Source organism: Hibiscus syriacus, unplaced genomic scaffold, assembly GCF_006381635.1.
Source record: "Hibiscus syriacus cultivar Baekdansim isolate YM2019G1 unplaced genomic scaffold, ASM638163v2 tig00016563_pilon, whole genome shotgun sequence".
Lineage (NCBI taxonomy): Eukaryota > Viridiplantae > Streptophyta > Magnoliopsida > Malvales > Malvaceae > Hibiscus > Hibiscus syriacus.
Window position 1 is genome coordinate 895,588 of NW_024062387.1, and position 27,823 is coordinate 923,410.

General features: G+C 37.3%; 1 protein-coding gene across 1 annotated transcript in view; it reads left to right on the forward strand.

Annotated features, from left to right (window-relative positions):
* The first annotated feature begins 4,708 nt into the window (after nt 1-4,708).
* The window catches only part of LOC120208449 (BEACH domain-containing protein C2-like), a 35,723-nt gene continuing 12,608 nt past the window's right edge, over nt 4,709-27,823 (forward strand). The window contains exons 1-16 of the mRNA XM_039207732.1: nt 4,709-4,914; nt 5,574-7,638; nt 8,244-9,031; nt 10,621-11,319; nt 11,577-11,711; nt 11,962-12,066; nt 14,696-14,809; nt 14,925-15,001; nt 15,554-15,635; nt 15,908-16,228; nt 19,545-20,161; nt 20,460-20,544; nt 20,797-20,991; nt 21,215-21,760; nt 21,851-21,988; nt 22,186-22,665. Coding sequence (XP_039063663.1) covers nt 5,634-7,638; nt 8,244-9,031; nt 10,621-11,319; nt 11,577-11,711; nt 11,962-12,066; nt 14,696-14,809; nt 14,925-15,001; nt 15,554-15,635; nt 15,908-16,228; nt 19,545-20,161; nt 20,460-20,544; nt 20,797-20,991; nt 21,215-21,760; nt 21,851-21,988; nt 22,186-22,665 — 6,387 coding nt within the window. The 5' untranslated portion in view covers nt 4,709-4,914; nt 5,574-5,633. The remainder of the gene's footprint in view (nt 4,915-5,573; nt 7,639-8,243; nt 9,032-10,620; nt 11,320-11,576; nt 11,712-11,961; nt 12,067-14,695; nt 14,810-14,924; nt 15,002-15,553; nt 15,636-15,907; nt 16,229-19,544; nt 20,162-20,459; nt 20,545-20,796; nt 20,992-21,214; nt 21,761-21,850; nt 21,989-22,185; nt 22,666-27,823) is intronic.

Below are 27,823 nucleotides of genomic sequence, written 5' to 3' on the forward strand. Positions count from 1 at the left end.
TGGTATTGGAAATGTGGTGAAACAATATTTGCTTGGTGATGAAATTGTGGTGGAACCATTAAATTTTGAGCACCATAAACTGGGGTTGAAAAACTTAGTTGATTACTACCCGCTACTGACCCAACTTCACTACTTCTAGGTTCAACAACATACAATGTAACATCATCACTTGAAACACTAATGTAAGCAATGAATCATTCAACATCTTCATTGTCGGTTAACAAATAAACTTTACCATTTCTCTGATAAGATAGCCTAAATCCACTTAGGGGCTCTAAATTCAATTTATTTGCAACACATAACATTAGAGTTTCATAAGTTAACTTTTTTAATGACAGTTTTAGTTGAAGATTCATGGGTAAAGGCATATATTGTAAAACACCATGAACATTCTCCCATGACCCTCCAAAACACAAATCTATCCAAACATGATCAACATTAGATGATTTCATTATTGTAAATTAATTTACTAAACAAAAGAGCTATGAAACTAAAACCTGTTGTCGGATGGGGAAGGATGTCGTTGGATATAAGAACGGATGTCGCCGGAAAGAGTGATAGATGGAGATGGAATGAGTTGTGATTTAGGGATTTAGGTTATGAGTTGTTGCTGTTGCGTAGTTATATACCCAAAACATTTGTGTTGCGAAACTAAAACCTGTTGCGAATTCAGAAATCGAGTTGCGAATTTGAAATTCAGTATTGCGATAGTCAGAATCGCGTTGCGATAATCAGAATCTCGTTGCGATTTACGTATTCGCATTGCGATTTACGTATTCGCATTGTGATTTACGTATTCGCATTTCGATTTACGTATTCTCATTGCGAATTAGGAAAATCGCAACGCGAATTTAGAAAATCGCAATGCGATAGTCAGAATCGCGTTGCGAATCTGGAAACTGATTTGCGATACAGGAGATCGCGTTGCGAATTACCGATCGCATTGTGATTTAGTTGGTCATTTTGGCAAATCCAAAAAAAGTTGGTTAAAATCGTATATTATAAGACATTTTTGGTCACTAAGGTTATTTTCTCAATAAAATATGAAGTATATGTATAACGATGGTCTTCATTTAAATTCAAGTTGTTGTAAGCCAAATGAGAAAACAATATTAAGTATGGGATGCATTTTGAGAAAATTACTAAATTTAATTTAATATATTATGGGAAAAATAAGGAATTTTGCTATTTAATGTTTTTAAAAAATTAAAATTTTGGACCTCATTTTTAATTTTTAAATTTGTCACTGGTATAAAATATATAGAAAATTATAAAATGACACTGGATAATATGATTAATGTGGAAAATGTAATAAAATAGATTAATAAAGTATATGTCTTTTATTTAAAAGATGTTATAATCTTTTATCAAATAAATAAAGTGATGCACTGGTCGAGGTATGGTCAAATTTTATTTGATATAAAAGTTTTATCTACTTAAGAGTTAAATTATTTTCGTTTATTTTTCACATGAATTAAATAGTGACATATGTTAACATCTTATTAGCTAAAAGTTTCTAAATTAAATAAATTAAAATTAATAAAATATTTTCTAATTAGATTATGACATGTGTCTCTATTTAGTTATAGATTGAATTCATTAGATTGATAAAATTATGATTAGATTGATAAAATATGTAGATATTGATGATTAAATCTATAATTATACTATTTTTAACAGTCACATCAACGATCAGTGACTTGATTGATATTAAATAATTAAGTGATCTAATTGTCAAAATTAAAAGATCGATGGTCAAACTATAATTCATCCATAATTAAGTGGTCATAGTGTAGTTTACCCTAATATTTATATAAAATTAGATTTAAATCAAATTGAGTTTAAAATAATAAAATTAGATTTAAATCAAATTGAGTTTAAAATAAATATTATATTTTCCTAAATTGTCCCCGTCTCCCTCTATTTTTCTCTTAATTTCTTATCCATTAATCTTCTCTTGCCCTCGCTCTAAATTTTTACTCCATTTGATAATTTTTTATTTGATAAATTTAAAAATAAGTATTAAGAAATTAATTATTTTACTTGAAATTAAATTTTAGATACAATTAAGTTATTTGAAATATAAATAAAATAAAAAATAATCTTTATTAAGTGATAAGTAGATTCTTAACCATTAATCTTCAATGTTTTTCATAGATAAAAATTTATCATGTAGTTTTCATTTTAAATTATCAAACATCTTTAAAATATTAAAAAAATATTATTTCTTACTAATTAAATTTCAACGATTTATCGCACGAATCAAGTGGCCTATGTGATAAAGAAATTATTGTTATTCATGAGGACTCAGGTTCGAGCACCAGGGGTGCGAGTGAACAATATTTGAGATACAATAAGCAATTTAAAATCACATTCGTGTTTAAAATTAAACTTTGAAGTGTTTACGAAAGTCTAAAATTGACTCTTCTTCGTCTGTATATTATTTATCCATTTATAACGTTGCATCAAATTGTTTAGATGATGTTCTTCGTATAAATCTTTACGCTTCTATAGTTAAATAGTCTCCTCCTAATATAATAATATATGCCTCCTTCACATTAAAGAAATTTTTGAAAGAAATAATTACAGTTCTCATGATTTTGTATAATAATCACTCACTTCACAAAAAATAAATATCTTCCTTGCTTACAGTATAAGAGAAGTTTAGAAGCAAAAACATAGAAATCATTGGCCTTGGTATAAAATAAAGGATTAATAGTAAAATTGGACCTTAAACTATATTCTTTTCACAAGTAGTATTAAACTATCACTTTTTCCCGTTTTACTAAACAAATTCAACCAATAAAAATGTTACACGTGTCAAGATAGGATGAGATAAATGATAGTTTAGGTATCATTTGTGGCTTAAAGAAGTACCCAAGTTAAAACAAAACATAGTTTAAGAGTCAATTATGTTATTAAACCCAAAGTTAGCATGAAGACTTTTACTGTAGTAAAATGTATATAAGGAAAGGAAATAGTTAGTCATAACTCCGAAAAAGGTTATATTTAGGGTCGTTTCATTTAAGTTATTGACTGTCTAAAAACTTATATATGATCATATAGATGCATTTAGGAGCATATAGATGCATGTGGTGGAAATATATTTTGTCGCGGCATTTTATTTTGTAAACGGTGTTGTGTTATGGGGAATGTGTTTTGTTTGACGATGTGCAGGATTTTGGAGCAAGGTTAAGCAAAAGGGAATAGTCGTGACATGCTGAGCAAAATGCAAATGCCAAATCGGATGGCACTTTGTAAGTGGAAAAGATGAAAGATGATATTTTCAATAGTTGGCTGTCATTGTCTTTACGTACCCTCAACTGCTAGTCACATAGGAGGGAACATCTACCACCTGGGTTGGCTGATTCTGTCGGGACCACGCCCAACTGCAAGCTGCCCAGGAGGGGACCACACCCAGTTACCCTGGAGGGGACCACTGCCACAACTGCTCACCCCCTTACGTGAAGGGAACCTGATCGGGATATCCTAGGAATTTTAACACAATTTCCTAGGTTTGTTCTCCCCTATAAATAGGAGATGAAGCCACCAAACAAAAAGAGACTTGATACTTGCCATTAACAAGCTAGAGGGAGTGGCGAGCTAGGCGTCCAAGAGGAGCTAGCGAGCTTGGGCAGTTCCTGGTGGCTGAGGGAAGCTCCAGCAGTGCACGTCGAATGTTTTTCCTCCATCCCTTTGTTGTTTGCTCTCTTGTATCTTATTTGGGTTGTATAGAACGGATTAATTTCATGCTTTGTTGCTTGGAATATTCGAATCCCACCATGAACTAATCTTATTTGGTGGGAGTTCCTTATGGATATTTAAGTTTTATTTTAATGGATTATTGTTTTTGTATGTTGTTATTTGTTTTGTGTATGATGTTTAATGCCTTAAGGTTGTAGGAGCTATGAGAGTAGTAATTCCTTAGGAGATTGCTTAGTGTACGAGATAATGATTAAGTAGCATATCCTTAGTGTTCGAGAGAAACTAGGGAGGATCCACACAAGCAAGAAGAAGTTATAGATAGTAACTAGGCCTAATCTAACCTTAGACATAAGACTAGGATTTCAATCGACTAAAAGGAGTAGTGCTCGGTTGAGAGGTTAGATACTAGTGTTGTCGTTAAATGGTATTGTCGTGACATATTCTGTTATCTGAACCAATATGATCCCTGCACTTGCTAACACCAATAGGTTTTTCCATGACATCTTGAACCTGTCGAGTCCCTTGACTATAGATAGTGTAGGGCACCCTTAGTAAACTCTGTCGAGTAAGTAAGACATAGAAGTAAGACAATCCTGAGAAGTAGACTTAAGTTTCAAAAGTGACTTTTGTTATTCATTCATGTAGTAACTTGTTGTATGAAGAGTCTAAAGTCATTATAATCAAATTCAGTGTTTACATTTAGTTTTGTCTCTACATTCTCAATTAATTCCACTACACTCAATTTAATTTTGTCAATATATTTCCATCCACTTTACTACGACATTTCTATTTGCTACCATATTCTATTAAACCATCATTCCATTCCCACCAACCTCCATTTCATTTTGTCACAACATTCTCATTTGTATGTAACATCACTAATTATTATTAAGTGAAATAGTAATTATTGTTAAGTGAAGTAATGTAAACAAAGTCTTTGGAGACATCATTTAACCACCTGTTTTCCTTTTGTTTTCTTGACTGGCAACCATAAGGACGCCCTATTGCTAATTACTTGCTGAAATCTAACCTTCTCTCTGTCTCCCTCGCGCCCATTTCGCCCTCCTCTCTCGTCGTCGTCGATTTTCCCTTTAGAACTTTTTCTTTTTTGTTTCTATAATTTTCTTCACTTCTCGATTTCTTATCGTTCTTAGTTTTAATTGATATTTGTATTTTTTAACGGGAAACGTTACAGTTATGTCGGCACAGGTAAGTTCGTCTTCTCTTCTGTAAGTCGCGTTTTTCTATTTTTAAAAATATTTTTCGAGATTCATTCAAAACGATAGTCTTTAAACCCTGATCTCTGCATTTATCGTTATTCTTTTTTTCCCACTTCGATTAGGGTGGATCGATTTGTTGTTCTTTCTGGCATTAATGTTAATTTCAATGCCAGTTGATCTATTCGTCGATGTTAGACGGGATCCAGTTTTTTCTTGATCAAATGCTATTCCGTTAATCCATATTTGTATTTTTGAATGTGTACGCGCTTCATGTGCTAGATCCGCTACTTCTTGCTACATTTTTACTCTTTGATTCAAGTTTGAATAGGTTGTATCTAGGTGATTCGTGTTAGTTTGACTCAGCGGTTAACTACTGTGTGAGTTTCAACTAACAAGAGAGGAAATTTATGTTCTGTGCATAAGAATCTCATGTATTAAATTGGAAGTGAAACATAGGGATGGGAGGAACTATATATGGTTCTTTTCGGTTTAGTTCATGAATGATTTTGTTATTATTTATTTTATTTATGCTAAAAAGAGTAATTTTTAATGTTTTCGATAGTGTTGCACCTTTAGTGTGAGATTTGTAGTGTTTTTGAGAATTTACTGGAGTGACAGTTTTGTTTTTAATTTTTTGTTGTTTTGCAGGTGGATATAAGAGGAAAAAAATCAAATGAGTATTTGCTAGGTTTTTAAGGTAATAATACAATGGAAAAAGAAGAAGAAAAGAAGTTTGATGAAACTTCTGTTAGGGGTTTTGATACTCGTGAAATTGCTTCTGTTGTGGAGGATAGAATAGGAGGATCTGATCAGGATAATGTTAATGTTACTCGTGGTGAGGAAGCTATATTAAGAAACGATAATGCAGTTTTGGAGGAGGGTTATTCTGCAACTCTTATTGGGGAGGAGGACTATTTTGAGCCTGTTTCTTTAGAAAATCAAGATAAAAATTCTGAAGAGTCTCATGGTGGTCAAGTGGACTCCAGTTGGTCTTCGTGTTCAGACTATGGGAGATGCTTATCTGGGATGGAGTACAATTCTTCCTCAATGTCTGAATCGCTGCATGATCGTTCTGCTTCAAGCCCTGGACCTGTAAGACAAATGGATTATACAATTAAGCAGTCAAGTTCGGAAAGTGGGCTTGATTCTGTCATTTATTCAGATTCTAGAAGCTCCCCCCTTGGTTCACCAATAATGACTAAGCCAAAAGCTGCTATGCCAAATGTGTCTCCTGAGTTATTGCATTTAGTTGATTCTGCCATTATGGGGAAGCCAGAAGGTTTGGACAAGCTGAAGGATATTGTAAGTGGGGCGGAGACTTTTGAAAGTGTGGAAGATATAAAGAGCATTCCTTTTTTGGTTGTTGATTCACTTATTGCGACAATGGGTGGAGTTGAAAGTTTTGAAGAGGATGAGGATAGCAATCCTCCTAGTGTGATGCTAAACTCTCGGGCTGCAATTGTGGCAGGTGAACTCATTCCTTGGCTTCCTTGGGAAGGAGATAGTGACATTTTTATGTCTGCTAGGACACGGATGGTCAGAGGTTTGTTGGTTATATTGCGTTCTTGTACAAGAAATAGGGCTATGTGCTCCATGGCTGGTTTATTAGGAGTTCTTTTGAGTTCAGCGGAGAATATTTTTGCTCAGGATGTTGGCTTAATAGAGCCAGTGAATTGGGACGGAACTCCCTTATGCTATTGCATCCAACATTTGGCAGGGCATTCAATTAGTGTTAGTGATTTGCACAGATGGTTTCAGGTCATTTCAAAAACACTTACTACCATTTGGGCACCTCGCTTAATGCTTTCACTAGAGAAGGCAGTTAGTGGGAAAGAGTCTAGAGGACCAGCATGTACTTTTGAGTTTGATGGTGAAAGCTCTGGGTTACTTGGTCCTGGGGAAAGTCGTTGGCCTTTTACCAATGGGTATGCCTTTGCAACTTGGATCTACATTGAATCATTTGCGGATACATTAAATGCAGCAACTGCTGCAGCTGCAATCGCTGCTGCAGCTGCAGCCAAGTCAGGAAAATCATCAGCTATGTCTGCTGCTGCTGCTGCAAGTGCGTTGGCTGGTGAAGGCACAGCACACATGCCTCGTTTATTTAGCTTCTTATCTGCTGATAATCAGGGAATAGAGGCATACTTTCATGCCCAATTTTTAGTGGTTGAAAGTGTGAGTGGAAAAGGAAGGAAGGCTTCTTTACATTTTACTCATGCATTCAAGCCACAATGTTGGTATTTTATTGGACTGGAGCATGTATGCAGGCAGGTACTTATAGGGAAAGCTGAGAGTGAATTGAGATTATATATTGATGGATCATTGTATGAAAGTCGTCCTTTTGAGTTTCCTCGCATCTCCAAGCCACTTGCATTTTGTTGCATTGGGACAAATCCCCCTCCAACAATGGCTGGATTACAACGCCGACGTCGCCAGTGCCCTTTATTTGCTGAAATGGGCCCTGTGTATATCTTTAAGGAACCAATTGGGCCAGACAGAATGGCACGAATGGCTTATAGGGGAGGGAATATGTTGCCTGCTTTTGGTAACGGCGCAGGACTTCCTTGGCTAGCTACAAATGATCATGTGCAAAAAATGGCAGAGGAGAGTTCTCTATTGGATGCAGAAATTGGAGGTTGCATTCACCTACTCTACCACCCCTCTCTTCTTAGTGGGCGGTTCTGCCCAGATGCTTCTCCTTCTGGTGCCGCAGGTGAATAGTTTCATCTTTAATTACATTATATTATTTTTGGTTAGTAGACTCCAATAAAATGTCTCTACGTGTAAAGCTTGTTTCCTTGTGTTTGTATACTTCGTTTCTTATCATTTGCTCTTTTTTATTTATCCATACTCCAAAACCAGCGTATGGTTTACAAGATTGAGGAGTGACTGGAGATCTTTATCATCTGAATCTCATTATCTTTCTTTCAGTCTGTGTGCTGTTTTAAAGTGGTATGATCATGCTGATGCCTGTTTGTTTTCCACATTCTCCCTCTCTCAGTGCATGCATGAGTATTGAGGGTTGGTGGCTGGGTGTATAGCATGTCAGTGTTCTTGAATGTGCATGTTCATATTCTGCTGTGCATATCTGATTCATTTCTTATATTGTTAAATTCAGTTTTGGACATTGCAATCTATTTTGCCAGATGAGTTGAGAAACATGTCTATATCCATATTAGTCCCTACACTCATAGTTTTTTTTCCCGCTCATATTTGACTTTTGTGATATATATGTACTTGGAATTGGTTGCCTCCCATTACCTTTCTGTGCATAAAATATTCATCTGTTCTTTAGATTACCTATATATGGTGATCCAGGTATAATGCGCAGACCTGCTGAGGTTCTTGGGCATGTCCATGTGGCCATGCGGATGAGACCTGTGGAGGCTCTCTGGGCTTTAGCTTATGGGGGCCCCATGTCTTTACTTCCTTTGGCAGTCAGCAACGTCTGCAAAGATAGCTTGGAACCAGAACAGGGTAGTCTTCCATGGTCTACAGCTACGGCTGCCCTTGCTGCGCCAATATTCAGAATTATTTCTGCTGCCATCCATCATCTGGGGAACAGTGAAGAACTATATCGCATGAAGGGACCTGAGATTCTGTCAAGAATCTTAAACTATCTTCTACAAAAGTTGTCTTCTTTTTGTGCTGAAAAGAATGATGGCGTCGGAGATGAGGAGCTTGTTGCTGCTGTTGTTTCCCTATGTCAGTCTCAAAAGCACAATCATGCACTTAAAGTGCAGCTTTTTAGTACACTGCTTTTGGATCTTAAGATTTGGAGCTTGTGCAACTATGGACTCCAAAAGAAACTTCTATCATCACTTGCAGATATGGTCTTCACAGAGTCATCTGTCATGCGAGACGCCAATGCTATGCAAATGCTTTTTGATGGCTGCAGAAAATGCTATTGGACAATTCGTGAAAAAGATTCTCTAGATACTTTTTCTCTAAATGATGCTACGCGCCCAATGGGGGAAGTGAATGCTTTGGTTGATGAGCTCTTAGTTGTCATTGAACTTCTAATTGGAGCAGCACCACCTTCATTAGCTGCAGACGATGTCCGTTGTTTACTTGGATTTATGGTTGATTGCCCACAACGTAACCAGGTGTGCTCATGTCGTTCTGATTTCCTTTCACTAGTGCTTTTGTTCTTTTTCTTTTCAAAGGTGAAAGTTGAATGGTATGTTGGTTTAAGAATGCTATGTAATATTGAGGCATGAGAATGTTTTGACGGTTGGCTATTTTTCTAATAGCTAATATGCTAAATAAGCACTTAAACTTGGTCACTTTATTTAAATAACCCTTTGTGCCCTTTTTACATCCTAATAGGCACTTAAACTTTAGTTGGTACCCAGATAAGCCCTTAATCTTTGACTTATATCCAAGTAAGCCGTTATTGTCTAACTGTAGGCTATTGTCTCTTATATTGTTTTTTTATATATTTAACATTTAATATTATTAAAAGCATTACATCATTAATTAGGTATATATTTTTTTGTAGTGCAACATCTATTTTTACTTTAGAATTAATATATAATTTTCAATGTGTATTTTGCTTTAGAGGTTTTTCAGGAGGGTTATGGTGGCCTATTGAGGTTGTTGGGGCTGAGCTAGTTTTGTTGTTTAAGGGTGGTCTGGTCGTATAGGTGGTTTTGATTTTATGTTATGTAATTTTTAAGGTTCTGTTAGTTTGTCTTCTGGTTGTATTTTATGTACTTTGTCTATGATTAATAAAATCCTAAGGCACTCTTTTCCTCCTTCCGCTGATTAAGGAGCTTTCCTAAAAGATCCATTAATCAAGAAGGAGGTTTTTAATGAGGCATGAAATTCTTATAAAAAAAAAAGAATTAATATATAATTTTCAATGTATATTTTAAGTCGTTTATATTATTGTAAAAAAGAAAGAAAGAATTAAACACTAACATTAAAAAACTGATTTGACGCTTCTTTCTCATATTTTAATTTACTATGTACCTTCAGTTTTGATCTTCATTGTTGTGGAACTCTAATTTTTAAATTGAAATTTAGATAACTAAAAAACATTTTGAATATGAAAACCTATTGAATATATCAAGGAAAAGTAATTAAGAAAGATGCATGTAAGCTTGTTATTACAAACTAAACAAATGATTAAGATATTTAACGTAGACAACCGATTGTATCGTATATACACTCAGAATTATATATATTAATTCTAAAGTAAAATAAGTGTTGCACTCCAAAATGATATAAATGATTAATGATGCAACACTTTTAATAATATTAAATGTTAAATATGTTTAAAATACAATATTAGGAACAATAACCTACTTTTACATGTGGCTTAGTTCAAGGGCTTCTTTGGGTACCAATTAAGTTTAAGGGTTCATTTGGCTGAAAAAAAATATAACGTGTTATTTAGTATATTAGCCTTTTCTAATTAAATGCACTTATGAAAAATGGCTTATTTCCTCATGATCTGTGATTGAATTTCTTTTTCTTTTTGTTTATTTTCTGTAGAATTTTGGATCTGTATCTCTTTTATTTGATTTGAGGTTTCAGTTTCGGTTTCCATTGTTGGATCAAGATATTTTGAAGCGCAAGTGGGTCATGTGGCTATATGCATGCCTAATATTTCTGACTGATATTGCATGACATCTTTTACGTGCTATTTTCTCACGGTTTTGCTAAAAATGATTCACCTGTATTCTTTCAGGTTGCCAGGGTGCTACATTTGATCTACAGGCTAGTGGTACAACCAAATACGACCAGAGCTCAAACATTTGCACAGGCATTCATGGGTTCTGGTGGGATAGAAACACTTCTTGTCCTCCTGCAACGAGAAGCTAAAGCTGGTGATCACCACATTCCTGAACCTAATACCAAAACTGATGAACGCTTGTCTATTCAAAGATCTGAACCAGAACTAGATAGTTATGGCATGGCTCCAGAAGGAAGTCAGGATGAAGGATCTCCGAAGGAGAAAGATCATGTTTCACAAAAGAAAGATTTTGATGGCGTTTCTGGCCTTGTAGCCACTTCTCCTAGTTTTAAAGTGGAAAGGGTGTCATCTATTTCTGAAAATGCTTTTATTAAGAATTTGGGTGGAATAAGTCTTTCAATTAGTGCTGACAATGCAAGGAATAATGTTTACAATGTTGACAAAGATGATGGAATTGTTGTTGGGATCATTGGGCTTTTAGGTGCTTTAGTAGCATATGGACATCTGAAAATTGGTTCCCATGCATCTTTTGAGATGACAAGCAGCCTTTTTGGTGCTTCGCTCAATGATGCAGGTGCCGGCATGTTTGAAGATAAAGTTTCTCTACTGCTTTTTGCTTTACAGAAGGCTTTCCAGGCTGCTCCTTATAGGCTTATGACAAGCAATGTGTATACTGCTTTATTGGGGGCCTCAGTATGATAATAGTCTTTTTCTTTTATATTATCTTAAACTTGTTGATCATTGTTATTTATGCTTATATTTTTTTAGAGTTCTCAATTGAAAAGCTTATTGGTCTATGATTTTATTTATACCTAGTATTTGGTAGTTTTCAGCCTGCTTTTGACATTTCAACTTGCTTAAGTAGAAATATTGTAGCTTCTTGTGGTATCTTGAATTTGCATGTAGCATTGAATGCCAATGACCTTTATACCTTTTTCCAACTTCCTCAGATCAATGCTTCTTCATCCGAGGATGGTTTGAACTTTTATGATTCTGGTCATCGTTTTGAACATTTACAACTTTTGTTGGTTTTATTGCGTTCATTTCCATATGCATCAACAGCTTTCCAAACCCGGGCACTACAGGTATGCTTGTCTGAATTTGTTTTCTGTTGGTGGTTATTTGAAAATGAGCTCAATTCATACAATACATGAAAACAAAACAAAGTTTAGAACCATCATCTGTTCTGTTTGTGGTAGCATTTCTCATATTGAATTCAACTATAGCTATATCTTGGTTTTCTAACTTTTGTTTCACACTTATAATCGGTTCTTGTCATGGCTTTTCAGATCTTCCATTATAATTTCTGAGCTGCTTCTTTCTATATGATTTCAGGATCTTCTGTTTTTGGCTTGCAGTCATCCAGAAAATAGAAACAGTCTAACTAAAATGGAGGAGTGGCCTGAGTGGATACTAGAGGTCCTTATCTCTAACTACGAGGTCAGTATTTTCAAGCTTCACTTTTCTCTATACCGGCGTCTTTCCCCTTGTATTTGGTGTTCCATTGCAATTAAATCTGGTAGTGTTGTTGAGTTACATATCAATCTAATAATGGAAAAGAATCCTAACTTTCACTCAATATCTTGTCTCCCACCGCTCTTAACTCTTTCTTTGGTTGATAGGCTGCTGGCCAGCAGGTTTGGCTGCCACTATCACCTTCTCTCTTTCCTTCTCCTTTCTTCTTTTCCCTTCCTTTTGTTTCCCCCCTCTTCGGTTTAGTGAGACCCCTTTTGCTGGCGTTGTGTGGTGGCCCCATCAGCGTCCACAGCAAGATTAGTGGATTTTTAATGAGACCTCTTCTCTTTATCAAAAAAAAAAAAAGTGGCCATGTACGGTGTTGGGTGGTGATACTGGCCATGGCTGTTGTTTCTGGTTTATGTTCCCTTTCCGTTTTGCTTGTTTTGTTTTGTTTTGTTTTGTTTCTTTTCTGTTTCCTTTCTTTTGAACTCTTATGGTTCTTTCATGTTTTATTTTCACTTGTTTCACCATCCTTTTCAAGTCACTTACCCTCAATTGCGATTCATCCCTTAGTGCTCTTTTGAGTGAGCTTCGGAACCTTTATAGGACCTGGTGGGTACATTAGATTATCCCATTAGAATTGAGTTACAGTGATCTGCAATGCCACCCTTTGCTGTATTTGGAGTTTCCTTTGTGATTTTTGGTGGCTTGTTCTTGTCTTTGTTGATACATTCATTCCAAGCGGTTCTTTTTTTTTTTTGATAGGAATAGGAGGACTCATTAGGAACCTCCCTCATAGTTTACATTTGATGTAAACTAATTGAGGGAGGAAAAGAGCACCTCATTTTATTGATAAACCAGAATTACATAAGATACACAATACAACCTGATCCTGAGAAACACAGGATAAACATAACACTCTAACCCTCGAAAATACACCATGACCATAATACAAATAGCGATGGGAAAAAATCACCCATCAGCCTAACCCCACACCAACACTATCGTATAGTACAACACTAAGCCTTCAACACTCAACCGATTCCCTGTTTAGCTAACCTATCTGCCTCCATATTGCAACTCCTAGAAACCCATCTCAGAACAACTCCCTTTGTAGTAACAAGAACTCCAATTTCCTCCACCAACTCACTGAAAATAGTAGGGGAAGGTTGCCGTTTTAAAATCCAATCTACTGCATATTTGTTATCACTTTCCAAAATAAGTCTTCCCTTGTTGGCCCAATCGGATGAAAAGAAGAAGAGCAATCCTTTCTTAATAGCTTTCAGTTCAGATAGTATAGGGGGACCAGGGCCCACTGCGGAAGAAAAATTAGCTAAAGTGCAGCTGTAGGAGTCTCTCAAAACACCACCAATACCACCCTGCATCCCATCTCCAGTCACTGCCTCGTCAACATTGAGTTTGAACATATCTGATGGAGGAGGAGTCCAGCAAATAACCTTCTTAGAACTCGAATTAGAGAGTAATTTATCCGCCCGCGTAGGATCCCCTACTAGAAGGTCTGTCAGAATCCGAACCCCAGGGTATTTAGCCAAGAACCATTTAGCCAATCTAAATCTAGTAATGAAGAACAGAACAGTAGAGTCACATTTGCCGTTTTCAAATACAACCTGATTTCTGGCCTTCCAAATAGACCAAAAGATGACAGCCGGAATAAACCTCCAAATAAGGGAATTATTCCTTAGGTTCGACCACGAGCACAAAATTGAAGAAGGGCCTTGAGGCAACACCGTAGAGATATTCCATAACCTTAGAAATTTACTCTACAAATCCGAGGCAATAGGGCACGACAGGAACAGGTGTGCAATAGTTTCATCCTGAGCATGACATAGTGGACAAAGAACATCCGAAATCTGAAGTCCTCTTCTCTTCAATTCCACTCTCACTGCCACTTTCTGATGACAGATCTGCCATAATAAAGTTTGTACTCTTGGAGGCGCCAATCCATCCCAAACCCACTTCTTCCATACAAAACTCCCTTCAGACCTATCTTGTAACGATAATCGACAAGATTTGACCGAGAAAATGCCATCCCCCTTTCCTGACCAACCCAAAAAATCATCCACACATCGTGACAGCGACGACTTGTCAATCAAAGACATAAAAGCAATCCACTGGTCCAATTCCCAATCACACAAAATTCTTCTAAGTTGTATATTCCAAACCCAAACATCATCTTCATACTCACCAAACTCAGAGACCATCCCCCATTTGTTTGTCGACAAAGCATAAATTCTTGGGAATTGTCTTTTTAAAGGCAAATTAGTAATCCAAACATCATTCCAAAAAGCAATCGACCGCCCATTTCCTACAATGACCTTTGAATTATTTCTCAAACATCCACCAATCTGATCATTCTTATTATAGTTACTGAGGATACCTCTCCATATCCAGGAATCAAAAGGTGTAGTCGCTTCTTATTATTGTTACAATTTGAATGAATGAGGTTTTGGGTTCACCTTTCAAGAAAAATAAAATCTAGTAGTGTTGTTGATCAGGATTGAAATTGTGGAGTTTTCTAAGTTTTATTTGACCTCAACTTTGAATGCATATACTCATACTAATTGTTACAACAAGTTATTTTATTTTGCAGATGGATTCAATAAAAAAGTATGATTCAGCGAGCCCAGGAGACATAGAGGACCTCATACACAATTTCTTGATTATTATGTTGGAGCATTCAATGCGCCAAAAGGATGGATGGAAGGTTTTTCTTTATCCAACTTTTCCACTTTTCTGTACTTCAAATATACATTTCCCCCCCTTAATTTCAAGCATACCACCTTCGTTTATATTTTCTGGTCTTTTCTTACATTTTACAGGATATTGAAGCGACAATTCATTGTGCTGAATGGCTCTCTATTGTGGGTGGATCTAGCACTGGGTATCAAAGAATTAGGTATAGCTCTGTTGAGTACTGCTTCATGATTTCCATTGCTTATTTGTCTCCAATAATGCACCTTTTTCCAGTTGAATGTGTTGCCTTTGGTTTCTTTTCCCTGGAGTGAAGGTACATCATTTTTGTCGGGATGTACTCACTACCCCTTGTGTGGGACATAAAGTTGGAGAAATCTAAACTTTGTTTTTACACAGATAAAGAAGTCTTACTTACTATCATATAGTATCACTGAATCATTGGATTATATCTTTTGCCTTCGTTAAAATGATTAAAATTTTGCCGTCTTGACTTCAATATGAAGTGCCAAAATATGGAAACTTTTTTTCTTCTTACAAATTGCTAAGCCTTTTGAAACATGCTGGATAAAAACTGAATGTGTTCGATATATTTCTATAGGATATATAAATAGCCATGATACAGCAGTGATATTTTGACTTACCGATTCTTTTGCATGATGTACTTGTCAAAGAGCCAATATTAATAATCTCAAATACTATTTAGCAACTGTTTCTGTTCATTCTACTTCCTGAAAGCTTATTTTGTATTCTGAAGACGTGAAGAATCTCTGCCAATATTCAAGAGAAGACTCTTGGGTGGGTTGATGGACTTTGCTGCCAGAGAACTACAGGCTCAGGTAATATTTAATTGTTACCTATTGAAATTTGACAAATATTGGTTGCTTCTAACATTTTTAATTGAATGAGTTCCGTAGCAAATGAGATATCTATTTTAGTTGAGTTAGTCATGAAGTAAAATTTCAATCCTCTTTTAATTTTTTTAACGTTTAGTCATTTTACCGTCCTGAATTTTGTTATTGTTGATTTCATCATCATTAATCTGTTATGTCTCTCTACTCTCAAATGAAAATCTGCAATAATTATTTATTGGGCTTTTCTTCTGTGGCAGACTCAAGTTATTGCTGCAGTTGCTGCTGGGGTTGCAGCAGAAGGTTTGCCTCCTGAGGATGCTAAGGCAGAAACAGAGAATGCTGCTCAGCTTTCTGTGTTTTTGGTAGAGAATGCAATTGTCGTATTAATGCTTGTTGAAGATCATTTACGGTTGCAAAGTAAACTTTTTTGTGCATCCAGTATAGTTGATGGTAATAAAGCTCTTTCTTTTGCGTCTCCCCCAAGTAATCACTCAAATTCAGTAGCATCAGTTGGTAGAGAATCATCTGAAGCTGTGGATGATAGTAGATCTGGAAATTCTGATGGACTCCCTCTTGATGTACGTATATAGTCATCTCAAAGACACATCTACACTGCATGCATGGTTTATTGATTTATTTGTTAACTCTATTTCTTCTCATCAGTTAAATTCTTCTTCTTTTTTATTACCTAGAGGTAGTTGATAGGCCTGGCTGGGCCCTTGTATAATATCAATGATATAACATAGTTTGCCCAAGCCTGGCCCAAATTATGGGCATCACATTTTGTCAAGCATGCTCTTATTTGTAAATGGATAACCCAAGCCCATGTAATCCTGGCCATATTTTTTTAAATATTGTTTTTATTTAATATTTAGTAATTATATATATATTTCTTCAATTACCAATATATATGTTTTTTTATTATTTCTAAACTTAAACAACTTATTAGTTTTTTAATAATTACATTATAGTGATTTATTCAAGGCGTTAGTGAGAGAAGCTCCACCTTCTCTCTAAAAATCAGGTGTTTTCAAAAAATTTCTTTCTTTATCCCTTTTCATATCTCTTAGATGGCGAGTAAGGTGAGAAGATCTGTTGGGAAAAATTGCGTTACAGTGATCATTTTCAATATTCCAGAGTGTCTTCATCATCATGGTCTTTGGTTATTATTCAATAAATATGGCGAGGTGGTTGATTCTTTCATCCCTAAAAAAAAAAGCAAGGGAGGAAATAGGTTTGGCTTTGTTCGCTTCACCAGATTGGAGGACGCGAGGAAGGCTATCAGCTGTGCTAATAGATCTTGGATTCAAGGTTTTAAAGTTAGAGTTTTCATGGCGAGATTTCAACCTTGTGAAGAATTCTGGAGAAAGAAGTTTTCTGGTCCTAAACCAGCCGAGATCAAGAGTAAAGTGGAGGATGCTACTCATTCAGAGGCTCCCATTGTCAATGTTGTTGACGAGGATAAGCTCTTAACTCTCAGAAATAGCTTGGTAGGTTGGTGTAGAAACTTTTTAAAAATGAAAGAGTTGGTTGCTCTTATGCACAAGGAAGGCATATTAGATCCGAAAATTATGAGGTTAATAGGTTTAACAATTTTAATCATTTTTGAAGATGAAGAGAGTAGGGATTATGCTCTTAATAATCAGATTAGGGCGTTGAAAAATTGCTTTGACAAAGTGGAAGTGTGGTCGAAAAACTTTCAGTGCAGCAGTCGTCGGGCATGGCTATCGTGGAAAGGGATCCCACTATTTGTGTGGAGTCATTCCACCTTCAGAAACATTGTAGACAAATGAGGAGATCTTATCTCCATTGAGGAAGGGACCTTAAATCCCGGCTCGTTTGATAGGGCATTGTTTCAGATAACTACGAACTGCCAAGCTCGTGCGGAATACTATTTAGATTTGAAAGTCGGTGATCAGATCTATACAATATATGTTTCTGAGTTTAAAGCTTGTTTCAGCCCAGAATCTGTCTGGGTAGATTTGTCCTTGATGGAAAAGGCAGTTGCCTACCCGTTATCCACGGTGGGGGAACTTGTTGGTGACTCGCCAGTAAAGTCTGCCGAGATGGAGGAATGTGCTGTGGAAGCAAGAAGAAGCGTGGACTCATCGGAGGAGAAGAATTCCGAGCGGTGTTCTGAGGAAGAAGACAGTCTATTATGTTGTATGGGAAATAGAACTAGAGGCAACAACTTGTCGGGTGAGGATGAGGAGGAAAGGAACATAGGGGAGGAATTAATTATGGGACCGAGGAATATTGTTGTTGGTCAGGGGATGGTACAAACGAAAATTGAGGAAGTAGTGGAACACGAGGAAGTGCTGGATCACGCGGAGAGGCAGAAAATGACAAAAGGAAAAGTTGTGAGACTGCACGTGCTTATGAGGGAATGAAGGATTATTTAATAGATTTCCCCATGTTGGATGGTCGGGTAGGGTCAAAGGTGGTGGAAGATGTGATTAATGTGGGCCTTTCAAATAATTGTTCATTCAAAAGATCCAAGGGTGAGGCCAGGCAGAACCGGAAAGCAAAGGAGGGGAAAAACAATAATTACAGCTCTCTCCAAATATTTCAAGGAAAATATTCGGCTCCCTAATGGACGTCTAGAGACCGCCGCAACAAGATTATTCAGAGTAAGGTGCAACGTGAGGAAGATTTCTCTGAACTTGAAGGTAGAATCCTGTACGATTCTGACTTTCAAGCAAGGTGGCAGAGACAAAAGAAGGAAGCGAAAGAATCCTTACAGATCGGGAAAGAATCCTTACAGATCGGGAAAGAATTGGATATAAAGTCTAAAGGCTCACGAGTGTTTTTGATTTCGGAACATTATAGCAGTGGAAGTATTGAAAGATACAATATGTAGTGAATATTTTCGTGGACTCGAATATGATTTTTGATTTTGGAGTTGGAGGTTCGGATGATCTACGTTATCAAGTCGAGTATTTAGTGGTAGAATGGCGGATAGAGTTTTTTTGAAGTTTGTTTTGTTCAATTCTTATCGTGTGGAAGCTCATGGCTTTAGTGTTTGAATTTGGCTTCTATGGTTTGTGTCAGCTGATATATTTGGCTTCTATTATAGTTGTATTGTGTTGTGCTGTATTTCGGGCCAAGTTCTGGTTAGTCATATTGGAGTTGTTGTTGTAGCTGTGATGATTAGACAGTTAGTGTTGTTGTTGAGGGTTGTATTCGGTTGTTTTTGGTTTTTTGTCTATGTTGGGGGTGGCTCTCTGTTTGTATCTTATGTAATTTCTTATGTTTAATGAAATCTTAAGGCACTCTTTTCCTCCTTCCTCTGATTAAGGAGCTTCTCTACAAGCTCCTTTAATCAAGAAGGGGTTTTTTTAACGAGGCCTTCAATTCCTATAAAAAATAATAATTACATTATAGTAAGTATATATGGTTTTTAATATTTTTTATCAATAAATATTTACATTATAGTATATTATATTTGGTTTATATAAGATATAATTTACATTATGTATAAAGTAAAAGGAAAAAAAACATATTATAAAACGGAAAATGGGCCTGGATAGGCTTGTGCTTTGAACATTGGATCAGGAGCCTGGCCCATTTTAAAGGGCCTATTTTTTACCCAAGCCCATTCTTCGGGCCTAAATTTTGGTCCAAAGCCTCCCAAATATCTGGTGGTCCTTCTGGATTGGGCAGGCAGTTTGACCTTGAACAGGTCTCTTTTTTTCTGAGAATTTCTACCACAGTTTTGTGAACTGTGACATTGGACATGAGATAGTTATCTTAGACCAGATTGTTTTTATTATTTTCTTATAAAAGAAAATGCTTACTTCTTGTGAGTCTGGTTGAGAAAGTTATGACTTATCAGTCTTTATGGCTTGTTCTAACATTGTTATTTCCCCTCTTATTGTTCTGATTCCAAACAAGGTACTTGCTTCAATGGCTGAAGAAAATGGGAAGATATCTGCAACAGTGATGGAGGGCCTTTCTGCAGCTGCTGCAGCTGAGCCATTTGACTCAGTCTCCTCTGCTTTTGTGTCCTATGGGAGTTGTGCAATGGATATAGCCGAGGGTTGGAAATACAGGAGCCGCTTATGGTATGGTGTTGGCCTACCTACGAAAGCAACTGACATGGGTGGTGGTGGCTTTGGCTGGGAGTCTTGGAATGCTGCTTTGCAAAAAGATGCCAATGGGAGCTGGATTGAGCTTCCTCTTGTGAAGAAGTCTGTTAGCATGCTTCAAGCATTATTGTTAGATGATTCTGGACTTGGTGGTGGTCTTGGAATAGGTGGTGGATCAGGAACTGGGATGGGAGGAATGGCAGCACTTTACCAATTACTAGACAGTGACCAACCATTTTTATGCATGCTTCGCATGGTACTTCTTTCAATGAGGGAAGAAGATAATGGAGAAGACAACATGATCATGAGGAATTTAGGAATAGAAGATGGAATGTCGGAAGGACTGTATCGAGGCAACATCATTTCCTTAGATAACAGTGCTCGAATGGCAGCAAGAAAACCCCGGTCTGCTTTATTGTGGAGGTATGTTAAACAGAGGAAATCGTAACCAATGACCACCATGATACATAAGTGTGCATATCTATATACTTTGCATTGTTGTGGAGGTAAGTTAAACAGAGGAATCTAAATAGATAAAACCACAAATGACAGATAAGTGTATGAGGCCTATTTTCTTATATAAAAAAAGAACTATGCACTAAGGTGCCTGCTCTAAAACTGCATTGGTGCTCTATAACTGCATAGTGCAATGATATTTCCACTTCATTTCTGAGACTTTACACAAGGAATTTCAGAACTTATTCATTTATATTATGTCCAGTGTCCTTTCTCCTATTCTGAACATGCCAATTTCTGATTCCAAGAGACAGAGAGTTTTGGCAGCGTCCTGTGTTCTCTATTCTGAGGTTAGTTCTAACCGAATCAGCTTACTGTGAAAAGCAACAAACTATTTATTTATTTGTTTTTATGGTTCAGTTTTTCTACCTTTTGTGGCATAGCGATATTATTTCTTCTTTGCTATGTTCTCATGTATTATCATATTCATTCTATCTGAAATCATAATGAAGTATTTAGCTTTGTTTTGTCCCTTCCTATGTTATCTATGGATTTCTAAGCTGTTCGTTGATATTTTGCTGTGAAATAAATGTGTATTGCAGGTATGGCATGCTGTTGGGAGGGATAGAAAGCCACTTCGAAAACGGTATCTTGAGGCCATTGTACCACCTTTTGTTGCTGTTTTGAGGAGGTGGAGACCACTTTTGGCAGGAATTCATGAACTTGCTACTGCTGATGGTTTGAATCCTCTTAATGTTGATGATCGTGCTTTGGCTGCGGATGTGCTGCCGTTAGAGGTTGCTACATATCACTATCATTCTTAACTCCTAATTTGTTTTTCCTTTTAGGGTTCAAACTTGTCTTTCCTAGTGTTAGATGTGTTAAATCCCTGTCCTGCAAAAGTGTTTATGCCTTGATGCTTAAGGATAATTTTCAGAATTGCTTGTTGACCTTATTATACATCTTTTGTTTTTGGTTCATTATTTAAGAATCTCTAATTTTAGTTAGTTTTTTTTCCAGGCAGCGCTTGCAATGATCTCTACGTCATGGGCAGCTGCTTTTGCATCACCACCAGCTGCAATGGCACTGGCAATGATTGCTGCTGGTGCTAGTGGAGGGGAAATTCCTGCACAAACAGCCCCACAGCATAAAAATGAATCCTCAACACTTGGGCGTAGTCAAACTACTAAGCTGCAAAATCTTTCTAGCTTTCACAAACCACTGGACATGCCTAGCAACTCACCAACTTCTCCCAAAGATAAGGCATCCGCAAAAGCTGCTGCGTTGGCCGCCGCGCGTGATCTTGAACGCAATGCAAAGATTGGTTCTGGAAGAGGTCTCAGTGCTGTTGCAATGGCTACTTCTGCGCAGCGTAGGAATACTAGTGATATGGAGCGTGTGAAACGATGGAATGATTCTGAAGCCATGGCTGTTGCGTGGTTGGAATGTCTACAGCAAGTTGATACAAAATCAGTCTATGGGAAAGATTTTAATGCTTTGTCCTATAAATTTATTGGTGTTCTTGTTGCAAGTTTTGCTTTAGCAAGAAATATTCAGCGATCAGAGGTTCGTTTATGGCTAGTTATCATGATTGTCACTGTCTTTTTGGCCCACGATAAAAGTTCTTGATATAGACTTATCTGCCGTTTTCTTCAGGTTGATAGGCGGGCACAAGTTGATTTAGCTGCACAGCACAGAGTATTCACTGGTATTCGTGCGTGGCGCAAACTTATTCATTGCTTGTTAGATACAAAATGTCTCTTTGGGCCGTTATTAGAGCAAATTCCTAGTCAGGCATGTGAAGTTTTGAGATTTTTTGCTTTTCTCATTTATGGTTACGTCTCTATATAACTTTTTTTTTTGATAAGAAGTGGAGGCCTCGTTAAAAACACCCGTCATGATTATAGAACACCAAATACGTCTCTATATAACTGATTTTCTATCTTTGTCCCTTGTTGAATGTTTTCCTTTTCCTTTTACGGAATATCTAGGTTTTCTGGAAGCTGGACTTTATGGAAAGTTCTTCAAGAATGAGGCCCTTTTTGAGACGGAATTACATAGGGACAGATCATTTTGGTGCTGCTGCTGATTTCGAGGATCAAAATGATGTCGCAAAGAATCAAGAGGGTGTCATAAGCTCATCTAATACTGCTATCCTTGCAGCAGAAGCAATCTCAACGGCGTTAGTGAATGAAGATGATGAACGTCCAGAAATGGATAATTTAGATAGCAGAGGCTATGAAAATAAGCAAAGTGGGGAAGATCAGCTAAGGATTTCTGGAATAACTGAGCAAACCTTGCAGAAATCCATAGAACCTAGTGAAACTAAACTTGCCAATGAACAAGACTCGGTCCAGAGTTCAACTACAGTTGCTCCTGGGTATGTTCCTAGTGAACTTGACGAAAGAATTTTGTTTGAACTCCCTTCATCCATGGTTAGGCCACTGAGGGTTATACAAGGAACCTTTCAAGTAAGTGTTTAAAATTGCAGTTAAATTCCTTCTGTGTGATCTTGTTGCTCAAAAGGTGGGCTCTATATTTCTGATTGCCATCTTTTTAACTGTAGTGCCATCACCTAGATGGTTGCGTAAAGCCTTTTTATATTATAGATTTATGATTCTCAATTTCTCAAGAACTTTGGGTTATATTTCTTTAGTTAGGGTGACATGTTTGCATTTAACTCATAATAGGACCAAGAAAGTTGGCTGTTGATTTGAACCATTTAGCTTTTCCTGAATATTGAGGGAAGAGTTGCTTGTTCCGTATATTAGGAAAAGCATGTTAACTTTTTTTTTTTGATAAGAATGGCAGGCCTCGTTAAAAACCCCCTCTTGATTAAAGTAGCTTGAAATAAAGCTCCTTAATCAGCGGAATGAAGAAAATAGTGCCTTAGAACTTTTATTAAAGGAGAACATTTACATAAGATTTAACAATTACACTACAAAACTATCCATAAAACAAAGCCACTCCTCCTGGCAGAAACAAACTACTCACTGAAAATATAAAAACCACATTATAAACCTTACAATCAACCTATCCCTTTCTTAGCTAGACTGTCCGCCTACCCATTACACGACCTTGGAATCAACCTCACCTAATGAACCTTGCCAGTGATAAGAGTCGAAATCTGATAAACTAGAGGAGAGAAGAAAACAGGAGCCAAAACCGGGGACTTAATCCACTCCACTGCAGATGAGCAATCACTTTCAACGATCAACCTACCAATAGATTCCCAACTAGATGACAAAAATATTTCAATACCTCTTTTAATAGCCTTTAATTCAACAAGTGGAGGAGTTCCTACGCCAACATTCTGTACACCCATTCCAATCTCTTAAAATACCTCCAATTCCTCCACCCGAACCATCTATTCTGACAGCTCCATCGACATTCATTTTAAGGAAATCGACCGGAGGGGGAATCCATCTAAAACCATCACAAACTTTGTCTTTAGAAGGTGTAACTCCATCTGCCAGAGATGGATTACCAATCAACACATCCTCATGAATGGAAATCTTAGGGAATTTGGCTAGGAACCATTTAGAAAGCCTGAATCTAACAATGAAAAACAAAGCCAATCTGTCAAGATGAGAACCTTCAAAAACCACAGCATTCCTAACTTTCCAAATAGACCAAAAGATGACTCCCGGAATAAATTTCTAAATCGTCGAGTTCACCCTCAACTCACCCCAGGAAATAAGAATAGAAGGAGGGTCTTGCGGTAGAACCAACGATACATCCCAAAAACTAGCTAATTTATTCCATAATTCCCAAACAACAACGCAAGAAATAAATAAGTGCTGCACTGATTCCTCCTTTTCCTTACATAAAGGACAAAGAATGTCATCTCCGAGTGGTAGACCTCTCTTAACCAGCTCAGCTTTGACTGCTACTTTCTGATGAGCAAGCTGGCAGAGGAAAGCTTCAACCCTAGGTGGAGCAAATCCCAGCCAAACCCCTTTTGACCACAAAATATTACTCCCCAACACAGGGCCAAGAGAACTTTTGCATGATTTTGTCGAAAACAGACCATCTCCACTTGCAGTCCACGACAGAAAATCATCCACCAACTCTGAAAGTTGAATGTCCTTTAGTTTAGACATCAGATCCATCCATTGAGCCAGCTCCCAATCACTTAAGCTCCTTCTAGTTTGAACATTCCACACCCAACCACTCGGTTCAAAACTACCAAACTCTGCAATCTTCCCCTCTTTATTAGGAGAGAGCACAAAAATTCTAGGAAAAAGAAATTTGAGAGGACTCTCATCGGCCCAAATATCATTCCAAAAAGAGATGGATTCTCCATTTCCCACTATCAGTTTCGAATTTGATCTCAGACTAATTCCTTCCGAATCATTCTTCAAGTAATTGTTAGCAATACCTCTCAAAATCCAAGAAGATTGTGGATGAGAAACCTCCCTAATAGACATTGTCTTACAACTAACCTTGTGTTTGCTGCTCAACACACATTTCCATAGGGAACTTTTATCATTGGCAAATTTCCACACCCACTTCCCCAGCAGTGCCCGATTGGTGAGATTCAAATCTAGAACCACAAGACCACCACAATTAAGAGGCTTGCAAACCGTGCTCCAGTTTACCCAATGAATTCTCCTCTTTCCCTCTTTATCACCCCATAAGAAATTGGCCATTAACGAATTTAGCTTCTTACCGATTTTGTTAGGCATTTTGAACAATGATAAGAAAAAAATTGGTAAAGAAGTTAGCACCGATTTCAGTAAGACTGTCCTACCAGCCAATGACAAACATGTAGCTTTCCACCCAGCAAGCTTGGCACTGAGATTTCAAAAAACTGGATCCCATAAAGTCTCCGAGTTTTTCTTAGCTCCCAATGGAAGTCCCAAATATTCTGTTGGAAAAGAACCTACTGAACAGCCAATTTGTGATGCCCAATCTGTTAAAACTTCCTCTTCCATATTAATTCCCAGTAGCTTGCTTTTCGCCAAATTAAGATGCAGACCCTCCATCATACTAAAAATTCTCAACACTCTTTTAACATTCTTGATCTGAGAAAGAGAGGATTGGCAAAATATGATTAAATCATCCGCAAACTGAAGATGAGACAGTCTAGTAGAATTTTCAGGTTTCCCAATAGCAAAGCCTTGAAATAAACCCTTATCAACTGCTTTAGAGAGCATTAAATGTAGCAACTCTCCAACAATGTTAAACAGTAGCGGGGAAAGACTGCAACCTTGTCTTAGCCCCTTGTCCATAAGGAACTCCTCCGAAGGAGACCCATTAACAAGAATCGATATCGAGGCTGTCGAAAGGCATTGAGAAATCCACGAGCACCATCTACTTCCAAAACCCATCTCTGACATTGCTCTAAATAATATTGGCCATTCCAGAGAGTCATATGCTCTACGAAAATCAACTTTAAAAACAACCCCTTGCAGCCCTTTCTTTCTCCAATAGTCAATACCTTCATTCGCTATGAAGGCGCAGTCCAACAACTGTCTCCCCGGGATAAAAGCAAACTGTGACTGACTAATAATATCTCCAACACAACAACTCAACCTCTTCGATAGAACTTTAGAGAGAATCTTATAGAGGCTGCCTACTAGACTAATAGGTCTAAAGTCCTCCACATTAACTGACTGTATCTTCTTCGGAATAAGCGTAATAAACGCATGATTGATCCCATGGTCCCATTTCTTGCCTACGAAAAAATCCAGAAAAAATTTCACATGTTCCTTCAGGTTAGGCCAAAACTTCTTGAAAAATCCCATGGTGAAGCCATCCGGTCCTGGTGCTTTAGAACTGTCCGAGGTAGCTACCGCTTGCCATATTTCCTGTTCTAAGAATTGCTCCTCTAAATTTGAGGATTGAACCCCTGTCAGCTTTGTGAAATCCAGTGATAAATCATCAACTTCCATAGTGAACTTAGAATTATAAGCTTTCTTAAAAAAATCCACAATATGAGACTTGATCGATTGCGGGTCTGAAACAATTGAGCCATTAATCTTCAAGCTTGTGATTTCATTCCTTTTACTTCTATTGAGCGCTGACAGATGGAAAATTTTTGTATTTCTGTCCCCATCTTTAATCCATTTTGCCCTTGATTTCTGAAACCAAATACTTTCTTCAGTCCGATACAGCCTCCAAAGAACCGTTCTGGACTGCATCAACTGATCCCACTCCTGTTGGGAGAAAACACCACCTTGTGCTTTAACTTCAAGATCATTAATCTTCAATTCCAAATCAGTAATAGACCCAGAAATCCTATGGAATTTTCTTCCAGACCAGATTCTAATTGAATTTTTAGCTCCTTGTAAAAAGCTGAAAATACCCCTTCTCTTCCTGCTCCCCCTCCAATTGTCCAGGGACGATTTGACCAAGCCCTCAAAACCTTCCTCTTCTAACAGGTAATTAAAAAAATCTGAACGGTTTAGGACCCCAATCCACAGATTTTTCCTCCAAAGAAATAGGATTATGGTCAGAAAGCGATCTAGGTAATAGGCTTTGGACGATATTCGGAAAACAAACCAGAAAACTCCCAGCAATTAGGAACCTATCTAGTCTGACCCAAGTAGAAGCTTCTCTATTGTTACACCATGTAAACCTTCCCCCAGCCAAAGGAAGATCAATTAAGTTAGATTGGTTCAAGAAATTCTTAAGAATATCAATGGAGAGCCAGTTTTGGGACTTTCCCAATTTCTCTGCCGGATCAAGGTACACATTAAGATCACCCCCAATGCAGACTGACACGGTTTGAGCAACAACAAAATCCAGCAACTCCCTGAAGAAATCAGCCTTCTCAGAATCAATGGAAGGACCATACACATTAATAATCACACACTCTTCTCTAGAATTCTTAAATTTCCCATAAACTGCAATGAATCTACCACTTAAATGGCTATTGGAAACTTCAAATTCCTTATCATTCCACAAAACCATAAGACCACCTGCGGATCCCACTGTTGGGGCGAAAGATCCTCCATTTAGAGTATTTCCACTTATCCTTCTCCTTAGAGACTGATCCATTTAGAGTATTTCCACTTATCCTTCTCCTTAGAGACTGGGAACAAAATTCTAACTTTGTTTCTTGAATGAGAAGTAAGCACGGTTTGAGTCTCTTAACCATATTAGCAATAGCTCTCGATTTTTCCTTTTTACCAATACCCCTGACATTCCATGAAATAATCTTAGTCTTTATCATAAATATAGATATAAAACCAAAGCCTCGATGTAGAAAATCAACCAAAAATCTGCTCTCCCGGATTCAACCCTCCCTTACTAACATCCAAACCCTCCTCATAATTTATAATTTTCTCCAGGAATGCCTTCTTCCCTCTTTGAATGAAATCCCCAAAAAATTTTACTAACTTCCCATGTAGCCAAAGCCTCCTCTAAAAATTCCGAGAAATTTGTAGAAGATACAGTAAGTCGACTGACCACATCCAGAGCTTCCCTTGTCAAAAGCCTTCTCTCTCTCTTCTATTCTCATTCCTAGCCACTGAACCAGATTGACAAACAGTTGCAACACCTTTTGCACTCCTAGAAGACTGTAAATGATCATCTGCAGAAATGTGACTAGAGCCTCCTTCCTCCTCGACCCCCATGGATTTTCCCTCCAAAATAGCAGGAAGGGAATGATTACACATCATA